The sequence below is a fragment of the Mucor velutinosus genome (genome assembly GCF_035048745.1).
Source record: "Mucor velutinosus strain NIH1002 chromosome Unknown tig00001547, whole genome shotgun sequence".
Lineage (NCBI taxonomy): Eukaryota > Fungi > Mucoromycota > Mucoromycetes > Mucorales > Mucoraceae > Mucor > Mucor velutinosus.
The window spans coordinates 1005832-1024862 of NW_027041901.1; the positions used below are offsets into that span (position 1 = coordinate 1005832).

At 38.7% G+C, this 19031-nt stretch overlaps 7 protein-coding genes across 7 annotated transcripts; 4 read left to right on the forward strand and 3 right to left on the reverse strand.

Moving 5' to 3' along the window:
- Window positions 1-244: 244 nt before the first annotated feature.
- On the forward strand, window positions 245-2057 carry ATC70_006759 (uncharacterized protein; the record flags this gene model as incomplete). Its single annotated transcript, XM_064826030.1, has 2 exons — window positions 245-475; window positions 534-2057. 2 exons carry the CDS (start codon window positions 245-247, stop codon window positions 2055-2057), a joined length of 1755 nt encoding a protein of 584 aa, XP_064687544.1.
- Window positions 2058-2165: 108 nt separating this feature from the next.
- Window positions 2166-2873, reverse strand: ATC70_006760 (uncharacterized protein; the record flags this gene model as incomplete). Its single annotated transcript, XM_064826031.1, has 3 exons — window positions 2166-2489; window positions 2543-2590; window positions 2646-2873. 3 exons carry the CDS (start codon window positions 2871-2873, stop codon window positions 2166-2168), a joined length of 600 nt encoding a protein of 199 aa, XP_064687545.1.
- A 1761-nt stretch (window positions 2874-4634) lies between these two features.
- On the forward strand, window positions 4635-5111 carry ATC70_006761 (uncharacterized protein; the record flags this gene model as incomplete). Its single annotated transcript, XM_064826032.1, has 3 exons — window positions 4635-4676; window positions 4791-4865; window positions 4938-5111. The coding sequence occupies 3 exons, from the start codon at window positions 4635-4637 to the stop codon at window positions 5109-5111; spliced, it is 291 nt and encodes a 96-aa protein (XP_064687546.1).
- A 4618-nt stretch (window positions 5112-9729) lies between these two features.
- Window positions 9730-12215, reverse strand: ATC70_006762 (uncharacterized protein; the record flags this gene model as incomplete). Its single annotated transcript, XM_064826033.1, has 4 exons — window positions 9730-11467; window positions 11531-11779; window positions 11832-11955; window positions 12023-12215. 4 exons carry the CDS (start codon window positions 12213-12215, stop codon window positions 9730-9732), a joined length of 2304 nt encoding a protein of 767 aa, XP_064687547.1.
- A 1169-nt stretch (window positions 12216-13384) lies between these two features.
- On the forward strand, window positions 13385-14441 carry ATC70_006763 (uncharacterized protein; the record flags this gene model as incomplete). Its single annotated transcript, XM_064826034.1, has 4 exons — window positions 13385-13874; window positions 13930-13994; window positions 14051-14256; window positions 14318-14441. The coding sequence occupies 4 exons, from the start codon at window positions 13385-13387 to the stop codon at window positions 14439-14441; spliced, it is 885 nt and encodes a 294-aa protein (XP_064687548.1).
- Window positions 14442-14534: 93 nt separating this feature from the next.
- Window positions 14535-15341, reverse strand: ATC70_006764 (uncharacterized protein; the record flags this gene model as incomplete). The annotated part of the gene is made up of 3 exons (XM_064826035.1): window positions 14535-15014; window positions 15070-15224; window positions 15287-15341. The coding sequence occupies 3 exons, from the start codon at window positions 15339-15341 to the stop codon at window positions 14535-14537; spliced, it is 690 nt and encodes a 229-aa protein (XP_064687549.1).
- Window positions 15342-17525: 2184 nt separating this feature from the next.
- Window positions 17526-18541, forward strand: ATC70_006765 (uncharacterized protein; the record flags this gene model as incomplete). Its single annotated transcript, XM_064826036.1, has 2 exons — window positions 17526-17528; window positions 17744-18541. The coding sequence occupies 2 exons, from the start codon at window positions 17526-17528 to the stop codon at window positions 18539-18541; spliced, it is 801 nt and encodes a 266-aa protein (XP_064687550.1).
- Window positions 18542-19031: the final 490 nt, after the last annotated feature.

Genomic DNA, 19031 nt, shown 5'->3' on the forward strand with positions numbered 1-19031 from the left:
TAGTAACTTGCAATTTCTTTCTGCTTTTCCTCCTTTCTCTTTCTCTTTCTCTTTCTCTTTTTTTCTTTTTCTTTCGTTATCATCATCGTTCTAAAGAGTCATGTCGACTACATCTTTGAGAGAGTCTCGCTCTCCAATGGTGCCTTCTCGCTCACCGTTTCGCATACGGGATTCGCAATTAAAGAAGCAAGCCAATAACGGTACCTGTTGTCATCATATGTATACATAGAGCAGCACATCTAACATGAAAGAGAGAGCAGATCGCTGGAGTTTCACCATGGAACTGGGAAACATGTGGAACATGAAGCCTCAGCATGATGTCTATGCCCTGGACAACGCTAGACATCAGCACCATGCCATGGATACCATGTTCTCCTCAAGCCATTTATTGACACAACTGCTGGTCTCACAGGCGATTCTTGATTCAAACGATTTCCAAGTATTAACATTCGACACTCTGGACAAATTAAAAAAGGTGATACAAATACAGTGTGAACATACTAGCACTGTATTCATCATGTAATCTATTTTAGGAATTATCGCAAATACAAGACCATCTCGCCAACATTTCGAAAAACATACAACTTGAAAGCAGGATTGCCACTATATCCAAATCACTTGAAAATGTCAATTTGAAAAACAGTCGAAATTCAGTCATCTATCTACAGCATCAGCGACAACACAACGAGCACAAGATCAAGTACATGTCAAATCAGCTTGAAAGCATGAGAAAAAGAGAGATTGAAATCAAAAAGATCATTTTGCAGCACACAGCGGGTATCTTGAACAAAGGTATTCATAGTCTGGAAAACCAGACATTGCACCAAAACAACCACCACACTGCTCTCAATCAAGTCATCAACAGGATTGATCAACTGTATTCTTCAAAGATATCATCATCATCATCATCATCATCATCATCATCTATATCCACACCCGCATCATCATTAGATACCCTTCAAAAATTATCACTATTGGAAAAACTGCTATTGTCTGGACAATCGACAGAAAAAGATCCCGTTAAAGCAAATCAGAATAAAATGCAATTACTCGCCATCAAAGTGCAGAAAGACCAGCTCATGTCCAGAATGATCGACATGGAACTATTGACCACAAAACTGCTATCGCACTTGTCTCTATTTCCTCAACGTCAAATGGCTTATAAAATGGAATTGATGCAGTATCAATCCGAGTCCTTGGAACTTCGTATTTGGGACAAGAGACGGCAGAGAAATGAAGATGCAGACAACTTATCACAGGCTCTGGCTAATCATGCTAATGGCGGTAGCGGGCATAATATGATTGCCATCAAACAGCGGTATCAAAAGCAGTTGGAAGATCAAGCCACGTCTTACGAAGCAAATATCTCCAAGCAAAATGCGTTATTACAGCGAAATACTCAAATGAAGCAACATTTAGAAGCAACATGTAATGATCTGGTATCCGAGAAGTCAGAACTCGAGAGGCTTGTGCAAGAGAAAACAAGGCAAATTGATCAACAAGACAATGAGATGAGCCGATTGAATCACGAGTTACGGAATTTGCGCCATCCCCCAGCTGCTGCTGCAACACCACCACGGTCAAAAGCAGATGATCAATACATTGAACAGGAAAAGAAGCGACTTAAGCAAGTTTTTGAAGAGAGAGAGTCTCGTTGGACATCCCACACTACCCTGATGGAAGACAGATTTGATCAGCTGTTGGATAACTTTGATAAACTGACCAACACTGCTATTGAATTTGATTCACACCGAATGCGATATGACAAGAAGATTGAAAATTTACACCAAAACATCAACAAGTTAGAGATGGAGCTTTACGATGAAAAAGTCAAGCGTATCGGCTGCACCGAAGGTGGAGGTGGAGCTGCTGCAGCAACCACCGTTTCATTACGAAAAGAATTCAGATTGTTAGTGGCAGATATTAAAAAGACACATCAACAGAGAATGGATAGTGAGGCCGACGAAATTAGACGTCTACAATTACAGTTGCAGGAATTGCAAAGCACAAATACCAAATCACATAAATACCAGCATAGTATGGCCACTCAGACATGAAATAAAATGGAAAATGAAGTGCCTGCTTTTATTTCGAAACAATGTGCATGAAATGTATATGTATATATGTATGATGAGTGTGTACTATTGAAAGAGGGAAGATGGCTATTACACAACACTAGTAGTAGCTGGGCTTGCAGTAGGAAAGCTGTTGGCGTTGTGCTCATGTGTCATTATGTAGAGCTCATCAGAGAAGAGTGCTGCATAGTTAATTGGCTTTCTCTTAAGGCTACCAGCGCCTTGTCCGCCATTTCTTGAAGCTTCTCGCTCTGACATCAGTGTTAAATTTTTGAAATTAGTATAATCTTTCATTGTGAGGCTGATATTGCGGTTACTGCTGTAGTTGTTTTTAGACATGGACTCCACACCCACTTTGGAGAGCCTTTTGTTTGCCGTACTGATTTTTAAGAGCTGGGCTTCCTCAATTGGTATCTATGAGCAAAAAAATCAGCATCAAGTTATATTAAAAAGCTGTCTCAACATACGAATAAAGTATCCATGGATGTATAGTCAATGCCAGCATGATTCAAATGCTGCAAGATGTGAGTTGGTAAACGCAAATGGCAAGCTGTTATGTAGAATACTTACTATGAAATTAGTAGGCCTTCCTATAATACTTTTACTGACATCTTGTTTCTTGCTCTTGCGAGTATAAAACTTGCTCTTCTTCTTTTTCTTGTTGTGAGTGTCAATGTACTCGGAAGGCTCAATCTTTGAGGAAGAAGGAGAGATGATGGATGCTCTCTTTGGCTGTTTATCATAGAGAGTTTGCAGATGGCGTTTAGAAGTTGTAGACTTGGATACAGATGCTCCCATTGAAGATAGACTGATGATTGTGTTGTAATAAAGAGAAATCAGTGAATGCATCCAAGACTTTATATACTATTTATCAAGAGATGCCAGTTATTCAGGTTTGATTTGATGTCCAGCAAGTATTTTCATTTCCTCATTTGGCATAAACAACGACTGATTTGGTTAGAAGTCCGTACATCAAAGCGTCTGCCATAAAAGATGCCATACGAAGTGACAAATATCCACACTGTTTATCCAAATCATCTGTAAATAACAGACTTTTCAATGTGGACATCAACTTGGTGTAATGTTGTCATGTGACATGTACAACAAAAACCCATCATTTAGGGTTAATGTAAATAAACACTGATTTTAGTTGAATACATAATTCATTGAATGGTGCAAATGATAATTAAGTGATGTAAAGTCTTATGGTGCGAATAATTCTTTAGAATACTTGAACACATTGACTATTCATTGTTTAAACAGGATAAATACTGCTTCCAGGTAAAGTTATATGCCAACACGTGCGCTCATGCCTTTTGTTATTGCGTCCCCAATACGGACTTGATGGTTTCAGAAACAAGCAAGCTCTATTTGTGTTTGTCCCATTTGATGGTAAATCCTTTGTAAATTACATGGAAAAATCGACCCTGTTCTATAAAGCATGGATATATTTTCTTTGATCAAAAACTGTGGTTTTATCACGCACAAGAATGAATAGCATGATTTTAGTCGTTTGATTGCTATTCTTATAACAAAGAGAGCGGCTTCCTTACTTTTAATGCCCATGCATGCTTGGCGACAGCAGAACTCCTATAGTTAATTGCACAGAGTCGTCAAGTGCACTTTCAAACCACAAAAGCTGAACATAAATTTAATGTGCCAGAGAAAAGCAACTCATATTTCGATGTTTTCCGCTAACGATACCCCAACTTCAGGCCTCAATAGATAGCTTAAATCAAATAATAATCCAAAGTATTTGGTATAAGTAGAATCACCTGCTTCTTGGCTTTTCAATGGTGGTAATTTTGTAGTTGTATACCTTCTGTAACTCGCACGCTCCGATTTTGAAGTTTACTTTTCGGTAAAAGCAGCCTTAAATCTTTCTCTCCGTCCAATGAAGTACAAAACAGCATCAAACCCAAGCAAAATTAGTACCAAAATACTCCTTGCAACTCAATCAATCTTTTGGTACAATTTATTTGCGGTTTGTAACGCGTTAAATAGTGTTTTCCCTAGGTTTCGTTTTAGTTTTCTTAGTTTTTACACTATAGGCGCGCTTTAAAGTTCGGAGTGGTTGGCCATTTTCTATAAGCTTCAATGCATGATTTAATGAGGTTGTTTGGAATAACAAATCGACACGATTTAGCAATGAAATCGTTACTAATGTTAGTAGAAACTGTTGCTTGGAAGGCGTGTAGTGTCCAGGTGAAATGGCGTGAACGATTTGTCAGAAAAAAGGCTCGAAATCAGTCAATAAACGAGCCGAGAAACATTCATTCTCAATCGACTATGAGCTCTGCCACCTGCAGAGTAGTATACAAAAGTAATAGAGAGAAGGCAACTCGATCTTCGCCTAGTCTAAATGCTTAAATGAGCGTTTCAAAAAGGAAATATATAAAGCAACTAGCGTAAATCACAGTTTGGCTAAACTTAGGCGGTCACTGGTAGCATGGATGGACTGTTTGTTTAGGAGGGACCCACTACATTTTACTGTAGGGGTGCTTTAAAGCGTTTCTTTTTTTCTCTTCTTTATACAAAAAAGTACTACATCTTTACAACATGAGCGACTATTCTTCCAACTATAACCTCGGCGGCGATGTCGTAAGTATTGAGTGATCAATCAAAGCAATGAATCTAGTTGGAATTTGCGATTCATGGCGTGAAAGTGTACATGAGGATACCGTGCGATTGACATGGCATTTTGACATCTTGTAGGGTAACAAGAAGCAAGAAGTTATGGACCAAGTTCGCTCCGAACTCGCTTTAGCTAACGCTCAAGAACTCATCAACGTAAGTGTAGTAAAAAGAGAGAGAGAGAAATTAGTGCTTGTACATTTTGAATTAACATGTTGCATTTTTTAGAAAATCAACGAGAAGTGTTACTTGAAGTGTGTCCCCAAGCCTGGTGCTCGTCTCGAATCTGGTGAGCAAGCTTGTCTCTCCAAGTGTATGGATCGTTATATGGAAGCTTGGAATGTTGTTTCTCGTGCCTACGTTGCTAGACTTCAACGCGAATCTCAAGGTGGTAACCTTTAAATTCTCTCTGTTCTCCTTTCTGTTCTCCCTTTATTCTTTTTCAAACTAGAAACAAAAAATAATCCCACAACATATATATAATCTATTTTTTTTTCTTTTGTGTATTTTATCTTTCTCAATTCACAATGTATAGTCCAGTTAGTTTTGCTGTTTTATATATAAAATGCTGATTTTTTCTTGAAAAGAACACGATTCGAAAAATTTACAATGCGTGGGGTTGATGAGGGAAGTGGAGGGGTGTCTTGAATTAACGTGATAAATAGATTGAATTTACTTTCCATCACAAAATTAGTCTAATTTAGTTGACAACAAAACAGTTTTTTTTTTTTTTTTGCACCAACACAGATTAAAATATTCTTCAGAACCTGGCTTGTGAGGGTTCATTATTAGAAAAAAAAAAAAAAAAAAAAAAAAAAGGCAAAAACGCAAGACATCATACATGTATATTTTGAAAGTATTTATTTAAGAAAAAATTTATGGATAAAGAGGCCAGCTGTAATAATATTCTTTCGAATTAACAGAGATCTATTATAAGGATTACGAATTAGTTAATGCTTGGAAATGAGCAATGATAATCGCAAACAAGATAATAATGGAGAATGATAACATTTCAGAGATTGTTCACCTTGGTAATACCCACATCTCTAAAAAGATTGTGAACTCGGAATATGTTTCGATTCGGGACCAAAAAAGTTTTCCATCATGTTATGTTATCATTTTATCCATCATAATCTGCCTTCGATTACAACACTTGATTACTTTACCTTTTTCACAAATCGTTTTCTAATATGTTAAGAGAGAAAATTTTTTCGTTAACCTACTTTTTCAAAGCCTTTTTATCTTATTTTGCCTGTCGTGACTAGACATATTAATGTCACAGTTCAAAAATTTATACCACATGTAGGAGATCTGTCAAAAAGTCAAGGGAAAGCCGTCATCACTGAAACCCAATTCCAGTCGTGGTGCCATGATCAATACTGAGGGCAAGCCATTGACTCGACAGCTAAACAAAATGGCTGCAATTACCTTCAGAATCTGGACATGTGGCCACTTTCAGTACCATAAATGGCATTTACAGGTAAATCAGTATAGGTTATGAGTGATTATGCTTCGGATGGTTCTCTACCTCCGCTTTGCTTTGGTGAGACCCAACCTGCGCAGCGGCAGCTTGCTCCACTGTTTGCCCTTGCGTATCATATCAGAATACTGCTACTTTCATTTTGATCCCCCACTTACACATGAAAACCCCTTCATATTATCTGTGGATCTGATTCTTATGTGATGCTTTACATCCATATACATGTAGCTACTTCATATACAGGCAAGTATCATACAGATTTTATCCCTTTTTAGTCAAAAGTGTGCCTAATACAGCAAAATTCGAGTGCATTTGAGCTGCGTTTTTTTTTTTTTTTGCGTTCAAGGCCGTTTTAGATCGTCAGAATAGCACCAAACAGTTGCTCTCATCTGACAGTTACTTCCTGACACCTTTGCTTACCTTTTTGAGGACCAAAAAAAAACATGGCCAAAATTCGACCAAAAAGCATGAGGTACCCCTCACAGTTTTCATTGAAAATAAAACGATCGCGGTTTTTACCTTGATAACGAAGACTTTTACTATGGTATATCTTGAATCAAAATGTTTCTATTGATCCAACGTAACGACTAAAGTCATCTTTGTGGAACTTTGATATGTAAAATTTCGTCTTTTAGGCCAGAAACCTCTTTTCATATTTTTATAAATTTCTCAATAAGTTTATTCAAAGCATTTATATTACTTGGTACCATTGGATGCGCCTTGAAATGTACTTTAAGAATGTATTAGGAAGCATGGGATGATTATCACACTTCATATAGTCGGATCATACAAAATAGTTCAATCAAGTCGAAAAAAGGCAAAATCTGGCCAATCTTGAGCAGATAGAATGTTCTGGGGTTGAATTAATTTTGGCTTGTGGGACTAGCTGGAAAACTCAATGCCCTTTTCATAAGGCAATACAGTAGTAAATGCCCTTGAAGCGTATGGAAAGCAGGTGATAGGTTGTAGCACTATTGTTTATAATAATATTTTCTTGCATTCTATGTTCAATAACGTTAGTCCGAATATTGACGATTCATGGGCTGCATAACATGTCTGCAGTAAGTAGTGAAATCTCTGAGGCTGTTGGTTGTCGTTCAAAGAAAATGTTGACAGCATTGAGCAGAGGAAAGAGGGTAGAAATAACAGTGGTTTTGTTGATTGATCGTAAAATCATTAATCATATATGAGCCAGACCTGACAGATGCCTTGAAAGTCAGTTTGCATATTAAGGCTGTAAAAGTGTCTAAGGGCTGAACATTTATTATGTTATGATAAGATACAATAAATTATCATTATAAACAATAGTGCTACAACCTATCACCTGCTTTCCATACGCTTCAAGGGCATTTACTACTGTATTGCCTTATGAAAAGGGCATTGAGTTTTCCAGCTAGTCCCACAAGCCAAAATTAATTCAACCCCAGAACATTCTATCTGCTCAAGATTGGCCAGATTTTGCCTTTTTTCGACTTGATTGAACTATTTTGTATGATCCGACTATATGAAGTGTGATAATCATCCCATGCTTCCTAATACATTCTTAAAGTACATTTCAAGGCGCATCCAATGGTACCAAGTAATATAAATGCTTTGAATAAACTTATTGAGAAATTTATAAAAATATGAAAAGAGGTTTCTGGCCTAAAAGACGAAATTTTACATATCAAAGTTCCACAAAGATGACTTTAGTCGTTACGTTGGATCAATAGAAACATTTTGATTCAAGATATACCATAGTAAAAGTCTTCGTTATCAAGGTAAAAACCGCGATCGTTTTATTTTCAATGAAAACTGTGAGGGGTACCTCATGCTTTTTGGTCGAATTTTGGCCATGTTTTTTTTTGGTCCTCAAAAAGGTAAGCAAAGGTGTCAGGAAGTAACTGTCAGATGAGAGCAACTGTTTGGTGCTATTCTGATGATCTAAAACGGCCTTGAATGCAAAAAAAAACGCAGCTCAAATGCACTCGAATTTTGCTGTATTAGGCATACTTTTGATTAAAAAGGGATAAAATCTGTATGATACTTGCCTGTATATGAAGTAGCTACATGTATATGGATGTAAAGCATCACATAAGAATCAGATCCACAGATAATATGAAGGGGTTTTCATGTGTAAGTGGGGGATCAAAATGAAAGTAGCAGTATTCTGATATGATACGCAAGGGCAAACAGTGGAGCAAGCTGCCGCTGCGCAGGTTAGGTCTCACCAAAGCAAAGCGGAGGTAGAGAACCATCCGAAGCATAAACTTTCATATGATTAGTGATTTTATATCAACCAGTAATCAAGGTTCTTCTAACATTTTAGCTATATTAATTTTGCGATATTAGCTAAAGGCCCGCGTCAGCGCGAGCCGTTTGAACGTAGGTTGGTTTCCACCGAAGCGAAGTGTAGATCAGGAAACCACCCGAAGTGCTGAAAGGCTCGTATTTAATAGCACCAGTTAATCAAAATACTTGTTAGATCAACTTCTTTCCTTTTTGAAGCTTTGAAAGTGTCTAGGCACCATAAATTTATTATGTTTTAGTAATTTTTCTGAACTAAGAATCGAATCCTGTGGATATCACTCCTCTACCTTTCTCCAAGTTTGTATCACACAGACAAGTTTGTATATAGGTGGATAGCGTACTTGCATTGGGTGTTAATACCCTAAAGTATACAAAATACAGCGAAATCTGGATGCATTTGAGAAATGATTCCTCGAGTTAGAAGCCGTTTTAAGCCGCCAAAATAGCGCTCTCATCTTGCAGATACTTTTTGGCACCTTTGCTCAATTTTTTTGGGGTCGTCGAAAATCGATTCAAAAAGCATGAGCGACACCTCATGGTTTTCATCGAAAATCAAACGATTGCGTTTTTGATCGTGAAAATGAAGAGTTTTACTAAAGCATATATGAAGTCAAAATGTTCATCTCGCTCCAACGCAATCCCTGAAAACTACTTTATAAGACTTGTATATGCAAAATTTCGACGTTTTTGCCAAAAACCTCATTTCGCATTTTGAAACATTACTCTATAAATTTGTTCAAAGCGTATTTTATAATTAGCACCATTGGATGCGCCTTGAAAAGCACTTCAAGAAAGCTTAAGGGAGTATAGAATAATTTGTTTGATTAGATAGTCGAATCTTGCAAAATAGTCAAAAATGAGTCGAATTTGATCAAATTTGGCCAATCTTGGAACAAATATTTTTTTGGAGTGTCAAATTTATTTGGCTGTCCATAATGCTTGTCCCGGGAAGAAATTGATGTAATAGCACAGTAGAAGAGGATTGGGAATTGAAAGGTATTATAATAGCCTGATTACTCATGTTTGGTTTGGCTACGGATTTCCATGTCTGGTAGTAGGTTCGATAGTTGCAAGATGCTCGCTTTCATGCAAAGCGGTATATTGACGCATTTAGCGTGTATACATGCTTCAACTAGTCAATCAATGCTCCCCAACTTCATAGACCAAGTAAATTGTAATGCATATTACTAAATGATTTTATTGTTTTAAGGATGAATATAATATTAGAGACATGTAGAAAAAATGTTGTTCTTAAAGGTGTCCGAGAGCATCAACAAGACTATTGACGTGATCGACATCAGGAATATAATAATGTGCCTCGGTTTGCTTCTTGCCAACAGTTGAAGTGATAGCTTGAGGAATTTCGTTCAAGAGAGAGAAGACAACTTCATCAGTCTTACCATCACCAATACACAAAATAAAGTCAATGGAAGGTTGATCCAAATCCTTGAGAATGTTACGGACAGCAGTGGATTTATCGATAGATGAGGGACGAAGTTCCAAGGTCTTGTTGCCGAGCACAATGGAAAGAGCCATATGACTCAACAACTTCTCCAAGTTGACCTGTAATTCAGTAGCTTGCCATGAGCCAAATTCAGGGTCGGCATTACGGTAGTGCCATGTCAAGTTGATTTCCTTCTCTTCAATGAATGAACCAGGTGTACGTTCGGTATAATGTTGGAAGAGAGGACGAATAGTTTCCTTCCAACTAGGGTCAACTTGCTCCACAAGACAGTACCACTTATTATCCTCCTCCTTTATCAATTTACCTTCGTTAGATGCAGCTACAGGATTGATCTTGTCGCGAATACTAGCAGGATGTTTGTAGAAACAGCCATGTTCAGCAGAGAGACCGACACCAGTGGATTCAAACCAGCTGTCCAAGTGGTGACGAGAACGACCAGACAAAATGTAGACGTAGGTATCGGGTTGTTCAGCCAAGGTCTTCAAATGACCCAACACAGTTTGGGAAGGCTTTGCAAATTCAGGCAACTTGTGTGTAGTGGTCAAAGTACCATCATAGTCGAGTAAAATCAATTTCTTCTTGGTGGCTTCCTTGGCCTTGGTGATGACAGTCTTGGAGTCCAATTGAGGGATGGACATACGTTGGCCAAACTCTTCGCTTACGCGTCTCAGTTCATTGACGAAACTGACACCCCAGTAAGCAGCAGTGTACTTGGTAACATAACGGTACAACTTTTGATGGTTTGCCTTGCGGATATCGTCGGGCATAGTAACAGCTTCATGGATAGCGTTGGCCAATTCTTCGGTATTCCAAGGGTTGACAATGATGGAGCCGTTCAATGATTGGGCGGCACCAGCAAATTCAGAAAGAATCAACACACCGTGCTTTTCTTGTTGGGAGGAGATGTACTCATAAGAAACCAAGTTCATACCATCACGAGTGGAGGAGACAAGACAGACATCTGCAGCAGCGTAAAGAGCGACCAACTCATCGAAAGGAATGGAGCGATGCATGAAATGGATAGGAACAAACTCGACAGTACCGTATTGACCATTAATACGGCCAACCAATTCATTGATGGTACTTCTCAATTGTTGATATTCCTCGACATCTTCACGAGAGGGAATAGCAAGTTGAACAAGCACGACCTTACCGACCCATTCGGGATGCTGACTAAGGAAAACCTCCATAGCATGCATCTTTTGAGGAACACCCTTGATATAATCAAGACGATCAACACCTACAATCACTTTACAATCACCAAATCTATTTTTCAATTGCTGGATACGGTTTTGAATCTTGTCCTCCTTCAAGGCGTCTGTAAACTTTTCGGGGTCAATACCGATTGGGAAAGTACCGACATGGATGTATCTTCCTTCGAATTCCACGCCATTTGGCATTGTGGAAAGGCCCAGAATACGAGTACATGACGACAAGAAATGACGGGCATAGTCATAAGTGTGGAAACCCAAGAGATCACTCTCCAAGACACCCAATAAGATTTCCTTGCGCACAGGTAAAATTCTGTTTTGCATGGTCAATATTCTTCGCTTGTTCAATTGAAATGCACTTTTGTGCGATACTTACCTATAGATCTCACTACTGGGGAAAGGTGTGTGCAAGAACCAACCAATCTTGATGTTCTTCTTGGTGATCTTTCTAAGCATAGATGGCAACAGCATCAAGTGATAATCTTGAATCCAGACAAGATCACCATCTTGAACAATCTTGGCAATGGCTTCAGCAAACAAGCCATTGACCTTTTGATATGCCTCCCACCATTCCTCATTGAAAGAAATTTCTCCAGGGTGGTAATGGAAGAGTGGCCAAAGGATACTATCAAATGTATCAGTAACTGCGAAACACGTAAAGGCTTTTCAATGCTTACCTATTAGAGAAACCATTGTAATGCAAATCAGCCAGATCATTATCGACAAAGACGGGCATAGTTGAGGTTTCATTCAATAATCTCTCTTCAAGACCCTTTTTGTCCTCGGCGGGAACATTCAAACCTTAAATTGAGAATAGCATGTATGAGCTACTCGCGACATGTAAACAACGGCCTCAATTGAAACTTACCAGGCCAACCAATCCAAGTAAAAGACATCATCTTCTTCAAACCACTCAACCCAGTAACCAAACCACCAGACGACATTTTGAAATTGTATTCACCTGTCTTTTGATCTTTGTTCACGGTGACAGGCAATCTGTTGGAGACAACCAACAAACGAAGATTCTTATCGTTTTTTGCTACTGTACTATCTGCAGACATCTCTTTGTATATGCGTATGTGTGTTCTAGATGCTTTGATTCAGTAAAAGTTTGCTAATGTAGCAACTACATTTGTATCGATGACTTACCTAAAAGTGCTTTGTAATTATACACAAGATGAAGAAGAAGAAGAAGGAAAGGAAGGAAAAAGAAGGTAGTGTTGTATTAAAATACCTTTTTCCAAAAGATACGATCATTTGATAAAAAAAAAACTGGGTAACTCTATAGAAAATGGATCGTTCATTGGGTGGCTGTTTCAAATAATGACATATTGAGAGACGAATTTTCTATTAAAGCCTGTTGTAGGGGTCTCCATTAATCGGCTATTTAAAAATGCTATTTCTGCATTGACGATATCATTACGTATTGACCTTTGTGGTATTTTTGTATATACCGAATTTCATCTTGAAGGTCAAAATACAAGATGTAAACTCTTCAACATCTAATAAAAACAGTCAGTCAGATGACTTCTCGGTGGATCCCGTGCCCCTCCCCCTGGGCGCATTCCATCGATGAGCCTAAAGTCAATGAGAAATTGATTGGAATACGTGTATAATGTATGTGCACGGAGATGCTTTAACATGTATTACACAACCAATTTTTTTTCTCGGTTTCGGAAATCGCTCTAGAATAAATTGCTTCTATTCAGCAGTGCAAGAGTCGCCATGTTGATTTGCTTGGGGTTGCTATGGTAACTGGATTATCTCGACATATTGTCCAAATCGAGCCGGAAACGTGTACAATCTGGAAGATTTATAGGTGATGAGATGATTGATCTCGTCATTTCTCTTTTTTCACTGATCAACACAGTAGATTAAGTTATCTTGTAGCACATCAAACAAAAAGAGTAATCGATGTATACACACCTAAGCATTCATACCACATCAATGACGGATAAAGGTTGATAGCAATTGTCTTTTACATAATCCAATGTAACATTGTCGTGCTGATGGTATCAATATGTCTGCTCTGTCAGTTACATGTTCTGTAGTACCGTGCTAGTATCAACCTTTGATGGAGTTCCAATTGCTTAGAGTGATGATATTCTTTACTACATATTTTGTTCTACTGCATTCTCAAGAACAATTCTCCTGAGATTTAAGCCACACCGGGGCAATGGCTTTTTTTTTTTTTACTCTTCCACATTTGAAGCAATCTCTCCATATAAAAATGCCTGAAAAATCAACCGAAAAACGACCAGTAGCAACAGACGATGCTGAACTCAACAAAACTACAAAAAAGCAAAAGAAAGACAGCGATACAATCCCAATTCTTCGTGGTCGCTTCAAACAACGATGGTTAACAAAGCACTCACATTTGTTAAAACGTTCAGATGATGCTAGTGGTATTTTAGTGTCGTGTAGTGTAAATGCGGAGACCCGTGCTCTAGGCCAGGTATCTACTTGCCTGGAGCATTATATTACAAAGTTGTTCCCTGATCACTCAAGTACCTGGGTTAGATTTGAGGGCAAGCTTGACATTGATCAAATTGATTTTGACGACGAGGAGAAGACAGCTGATCAGAAAGAGGATAAAGCAGAGACCGAGAAAGAACGCAAAGAAAAGAAGTTTCAAGCTATCGATGCTGCTTGTGGAGGGCTTGTGTTTTACAGATTTAGGATCGATGTCAAACCCACTGAATTTGTGATTAAATTGATGGGTAATATTGATGGATTGAGATTTAAGCATTTTGACATGTCTGACATACTATTTAGATCACATTAAGCAATTGCCTGATAAAGAACGCGAGCAAGAGTTGGGAAAGCTTCGCCATTGTGCTGTAATGTCGTTTGCTATCAGGCTGCATGTGCTTAATACTGATAAACTCTATAATAGAGATGGATTCCTTTAGATTACATCTGCCCTGCTATTACAGAAAGAATTGCTTCATGTTTTGAGAGAGTCAAGGCAGATTATTTCAACACAGAGGGTGACACTACAGAGGATACAGTAGCCATCATCACAGAAATCCGCAACAACATCATGATTAAGAAAGAAGAAATCATTCAAACCATCGCACCTCTTATACCGCCCAAATACAGGTATGTATCTATCATAATATGTAGAATATCCCATCATAACCAAAATGTCCTGTTTTATTAGAGTCAATCTCAAGAAACCAACATATGTGATTTTCGTTACAGTTTTCAAGAGTGCGTGCGGAATTACAGTGTTGAAAGACTATTACGAACGAAAGAGATACAATCTAGTTGCCTACTGTCAATAACTGGACTCGATATGCTTTCCTGACAGAATTGAAGCACACAATAGGATGTCCTTCCTATCGGAAAAGAGTATTAGATTGCTTCTCTTAAATTATTCATGTATTAAAAACCTTGTTTGCTTCGACCAATTCTTGAACTGTAATCACATCTTCCACCATCTCCCCCTTTTGTAAGAGAAACGTACGGAATACACCAGGCAAGGCGCCACATTCAATTTTAGGTGTCTTCCATACATATTTACCGTCTACTGAGAATCGAATAGCAATGTTCGTGATACTTGTCTCTGTGATTTCTCTATCTTTGTTCCATAATACAACATCAAACGGTTCCTGGGCAGTTGCATGCCAATCACAGTGTGTTCTCTCTCTGGAGAAATTATACATATCACGTCGAGTCGTTTTATGTAGAATGAATGGATCATCAGTTGCTAAATCAAAAGATTCTAAATCCAAAACGACGCTAATATTGGGGCTTGAGGCGGCTGCTTCCTCTAATGATTCGAAGGATGATATTGGTGCTGGTAACTGTGTGTGCTCGACTGTTATTCTAGAATCTGTGCCAACGAGCAATCTCACCTATTGGTTTCTATGAGTACATAGTGCTCCATCCCACCAAACAAATGTGGCCTACACGCTGATAATTGCCATCATGTGGTACTTTGTTGTTCAAATGATCAATTACAGTCTGTCTTGAGACCTTCGTAGCGAATAATGTTGAATCAAGTTTTTGAAAATCTTCAATGGCATTCTCAAGTCTGTTCAAATGCTGTTCCAAAAGATAAAAGCCTATTTTGTATAGTTTTATGATTAGATATTATTTCATTTCCTTTTAGCCTCGAGTCTTCTACCAGTATCAGGGATATACAAGATTGTTTCCAGCAATTCAAAGCTATAATTGACCATTCTAATAAGAGTCGCAAAAAAAAGAGGCGTTCTTAAAGTCAATCTCCGTTTCTAAATACACAACCTTACTGCAAAATCTGCAAAATGACATTCAAGTCATATAATCATTCAAAAGTTAAGCTAGCTTTGCCCAAAAGGAACTGTGCATGCTTGGTATAGCTACCTCTATTATTCTATCATGCATTTGACTCGTGTAAAATGATTATATAGGACGAAATTATTAATCATCATCGTTTTATATACTGGAATCATCTGTAACATATATATACCGGAAAACTTGAACATAAAAGCGTCGTCGTAGCCAATCAGAGATTAAAAACCCCTCTCCCAAGAACATAACGCATCTAATTCAAGTGATTTCTTGCCTGCTATTTGACTGTGGATTGAGTAATTTGTGGTTTCAAGGGAACATGCGGTAACTTTGACCTTATTGCGGTTTTACCGTAGCGAAGCAAACGTGCAAAACTATAGTATCTAAGCAGCAAATTCGGGTTTTCATTTCCATTGTTAATAAGCTTACCAGAAACATAGCGCATCAAAGTTTGCATGAATCAGCTCTATCGAAATCAATATGCCTCCTGTTCGAATTAGAAGTTGCACAGGCTGCAGAACTGCCCTTCCAGAAGGCTTTAGCTACCAAAGATCTGATTCATGCCGTGTAAATAAAAGCCATAAAGCAAAAATACAGCCAAATTTGGCAGTTTTCTAGCCTTCATACCTTGGCATGTAGACTTTTCTGAGCCCCTGAAATGACACCAAATAATTGTACTTGAGTAATAGTAACTTTCTAACACCTTTGCTCAGCTTTTTGGGACCAAAAAAAAAATATGGCCAGAAATCGATCAAAAAGCATGAGAGGTACCTCATGAATTTTTGCCAAAATCAAACGATCGCGTTTTTTTTACCTTGGAAAAGAAGACTTTTACTATGGTATATATCAGATCAAAGTATTTCTCTCGATCCAAAGCAACCTCTGAAACCACTTTTATGAGGTTTTCATATGTAAAATATGGCTATTTTTGCTGAAAACCTCATTCCAAGTTTTACCCAATTGCTCAGTAATTTTATTCAAAGCTCCTATTATAATTAGCACCATTGAAAGCGCCTTGAAAAGTACTCCAAGAATGTATTAGGAAGCATCGGATGATAACCACAGTTCATATAGTCGAATATCATAAAACAGATTAAAGAAGTCGACAAAGGACGAAATTTGGCCAATCTTGAACAGAAAAAATAATCTGAGTTTGAATGGTTTGTTGGAGGCGACGGGCGGTGCTGTTGCTGGCCTTTCTGAAGCTGACAATTATGATGACAAGGATGATTGCGGTACTAATTAAATGGAGATCATGTAATTGAAAGAACTAATTCTTAGCCCGAATACTTTTTTTCTTAGGAGATTTACCTATAAAGGTGTCCTTTGCAATGATAATATGTCAAAAAAGTCGCTGTAGATCTTGCAAAAGTTCTGTATTTACACATGGCCAGCCTTTTGCCGCCATCTCAAGAGCAACAACAGCGAATGAATAACTTCCCTCCTGACTCTGATATAGTGTTTTTATTACTATTAATTGATTGCTTAAGACCTATTTGATATGCCAAATTTTTATTATCTCTGATTTGAAATGTCTTCGGTGAGAGCCCGCAGAGAGACGCCGTCATCGAGCGTAGCGAGATTGATCTGCTATTTATACTTATACTGTGGTACGTATCTTCTTAACATTTAGCTGCTGGGAGCATGTATACTGATCTATGGGCTGTTTGGGAAGTGAGAGAACATTATCATATATGAATAGTGATCGTCTATAACAGATAAGCGATTTATTGAAAGGACCGTTTACATCTGAGCTTATCCCTTTCGCAAATGACGATTTAGTGCTCAGATCACTTAAAAATTAAGTGTAAATTAGCTGATCCATGGATACATGGACAAGCTATTCTATTGATGTTGAGAGATCAATGAGTTTATGGGCATGGCATTATCACAAACAAGGGATGTTGGCCCTGATACGGTGGTATTCATGCACTCAAGATGGATTAGATAAGCGACATGTTCGGCTCGGTGACTACTGTCGCACGTTGTATGCTCTCAAGCAGGACAGAGGAATAATTAGGCAAAGGAATACAGTGAACAGGATCAAGCGTACAAGGTAGAACCTCCTCTTTTTCGTGCATCCGATCATTAATATGGTATGTGGCCCTACAGCACATGTATAGACTCGACTGCAACATGATGTATGAACCTGGATCAGGGATTTTGAATGAACGGATGGATGGATGAATACATAGATGAGCGGATGGATTCAATCACATCTTTGAGATACAGCGGCATACATCACATCCTAGACGAGATCTATCCAGAATTTCATGATGTGAACATTATTAACAACATGCAATTTGTATAGGCTCCCACCAAGAAGTCCACCGGTAAGAAGGTTGCTCCTTCTCCTTATCCTGTCAAGGGAAAGCAAACCACCAAGGCTGCTGCCAACCCTTTGATTGAAAAGACTCCCAAGAACTTTGGTGTCGGTCAAGATGTTCAACCCAAGCGTGATGTCTCTCGTTTCGTCAAGTGGCCCCAATATGTCAAGCTTCAACGCCAAAAGAAGATCATCTACCAACGTCTCAAGGTCCCTCCTGCTCTTAACCAATTCACCCATGTTTTGGATAAGAACACTGCTACCCAAGTCTTCAAGTTGATGCACAAGTACAGACCCGAGTCCAAGAACGAGAAGCGTGATCGTCTCCGTGCTGCTGCTCTTGCCAAATCTGAGAAGAAGGAAGTTGCCAAGACTGACAAGCCTGTTGTCATCAAGTACGGTATCAACCACATCACCGCTTTGGTTGAGGCCAAGAAGGCTCAATTGGTCGTCATTGCTGATGATGTTGACCCCATTGAGTTGGTTCTCTGGCTCCCTGCTCTCTGCCGTAAGATGGGTGTCCCTTACTGTATTGTCAAGGGCAAGGCTCGTCTCGGTACACTCGTCCACAAGAAGACTGCCACTGCTCTTGCTTTGACCGAAGTCTCTGAGGCTGATAAGGCTGAATTGGCCACCATTGTCTCTGCTGTCAACACCAACTTTGCCGAGAAGTGGGAGGATGTCCGTCGTCACTGGGGTGGCGGTATCATGGGCCCCAAGTCCAACGCCAAGATGGCCAAGCGTGCTGCTATCGCCGCTAAGGAAATTGCTGCTCGTCAATAAACGCCTTGACCTTTTAATATAGTGATTTTATGGTTTGGTACCCCATTTACATATTAATTATCATACGAAAATAAAAAAGGAATTTATATACAATAGAAAACGTGGGTCTTTTTAGTTACATGTCATGCAAACGAGAACCGCAGGATGTGCCGTGTTGCGTTATGACATTTTGCAGCAAGTGTCAAAACACAACAGCTAATTTACAGGGAGCTCCAAATGTATAAATTGGTACATGATGTTATTACAATAAGACAAACCTGAAACGAGAGATCAAATTTACTGATTAAATTGGTTTCTAGGCTCCTTTCCACGCTTCTCTTTTCCTCTCTTAACTTTGTTCTTTCCCCTTGCAACACTAGTGTCCCTTTTATCCCTTTTCTGCAAGTCTGTTTATGTGCTGCTTGCTGTTGTTGTGCGCACCACTCCTCGTTGTCTTGTCTCCTCTCCTTTTTCTTGAATATAATAATAATTCGCCATTCTACCCAAACAC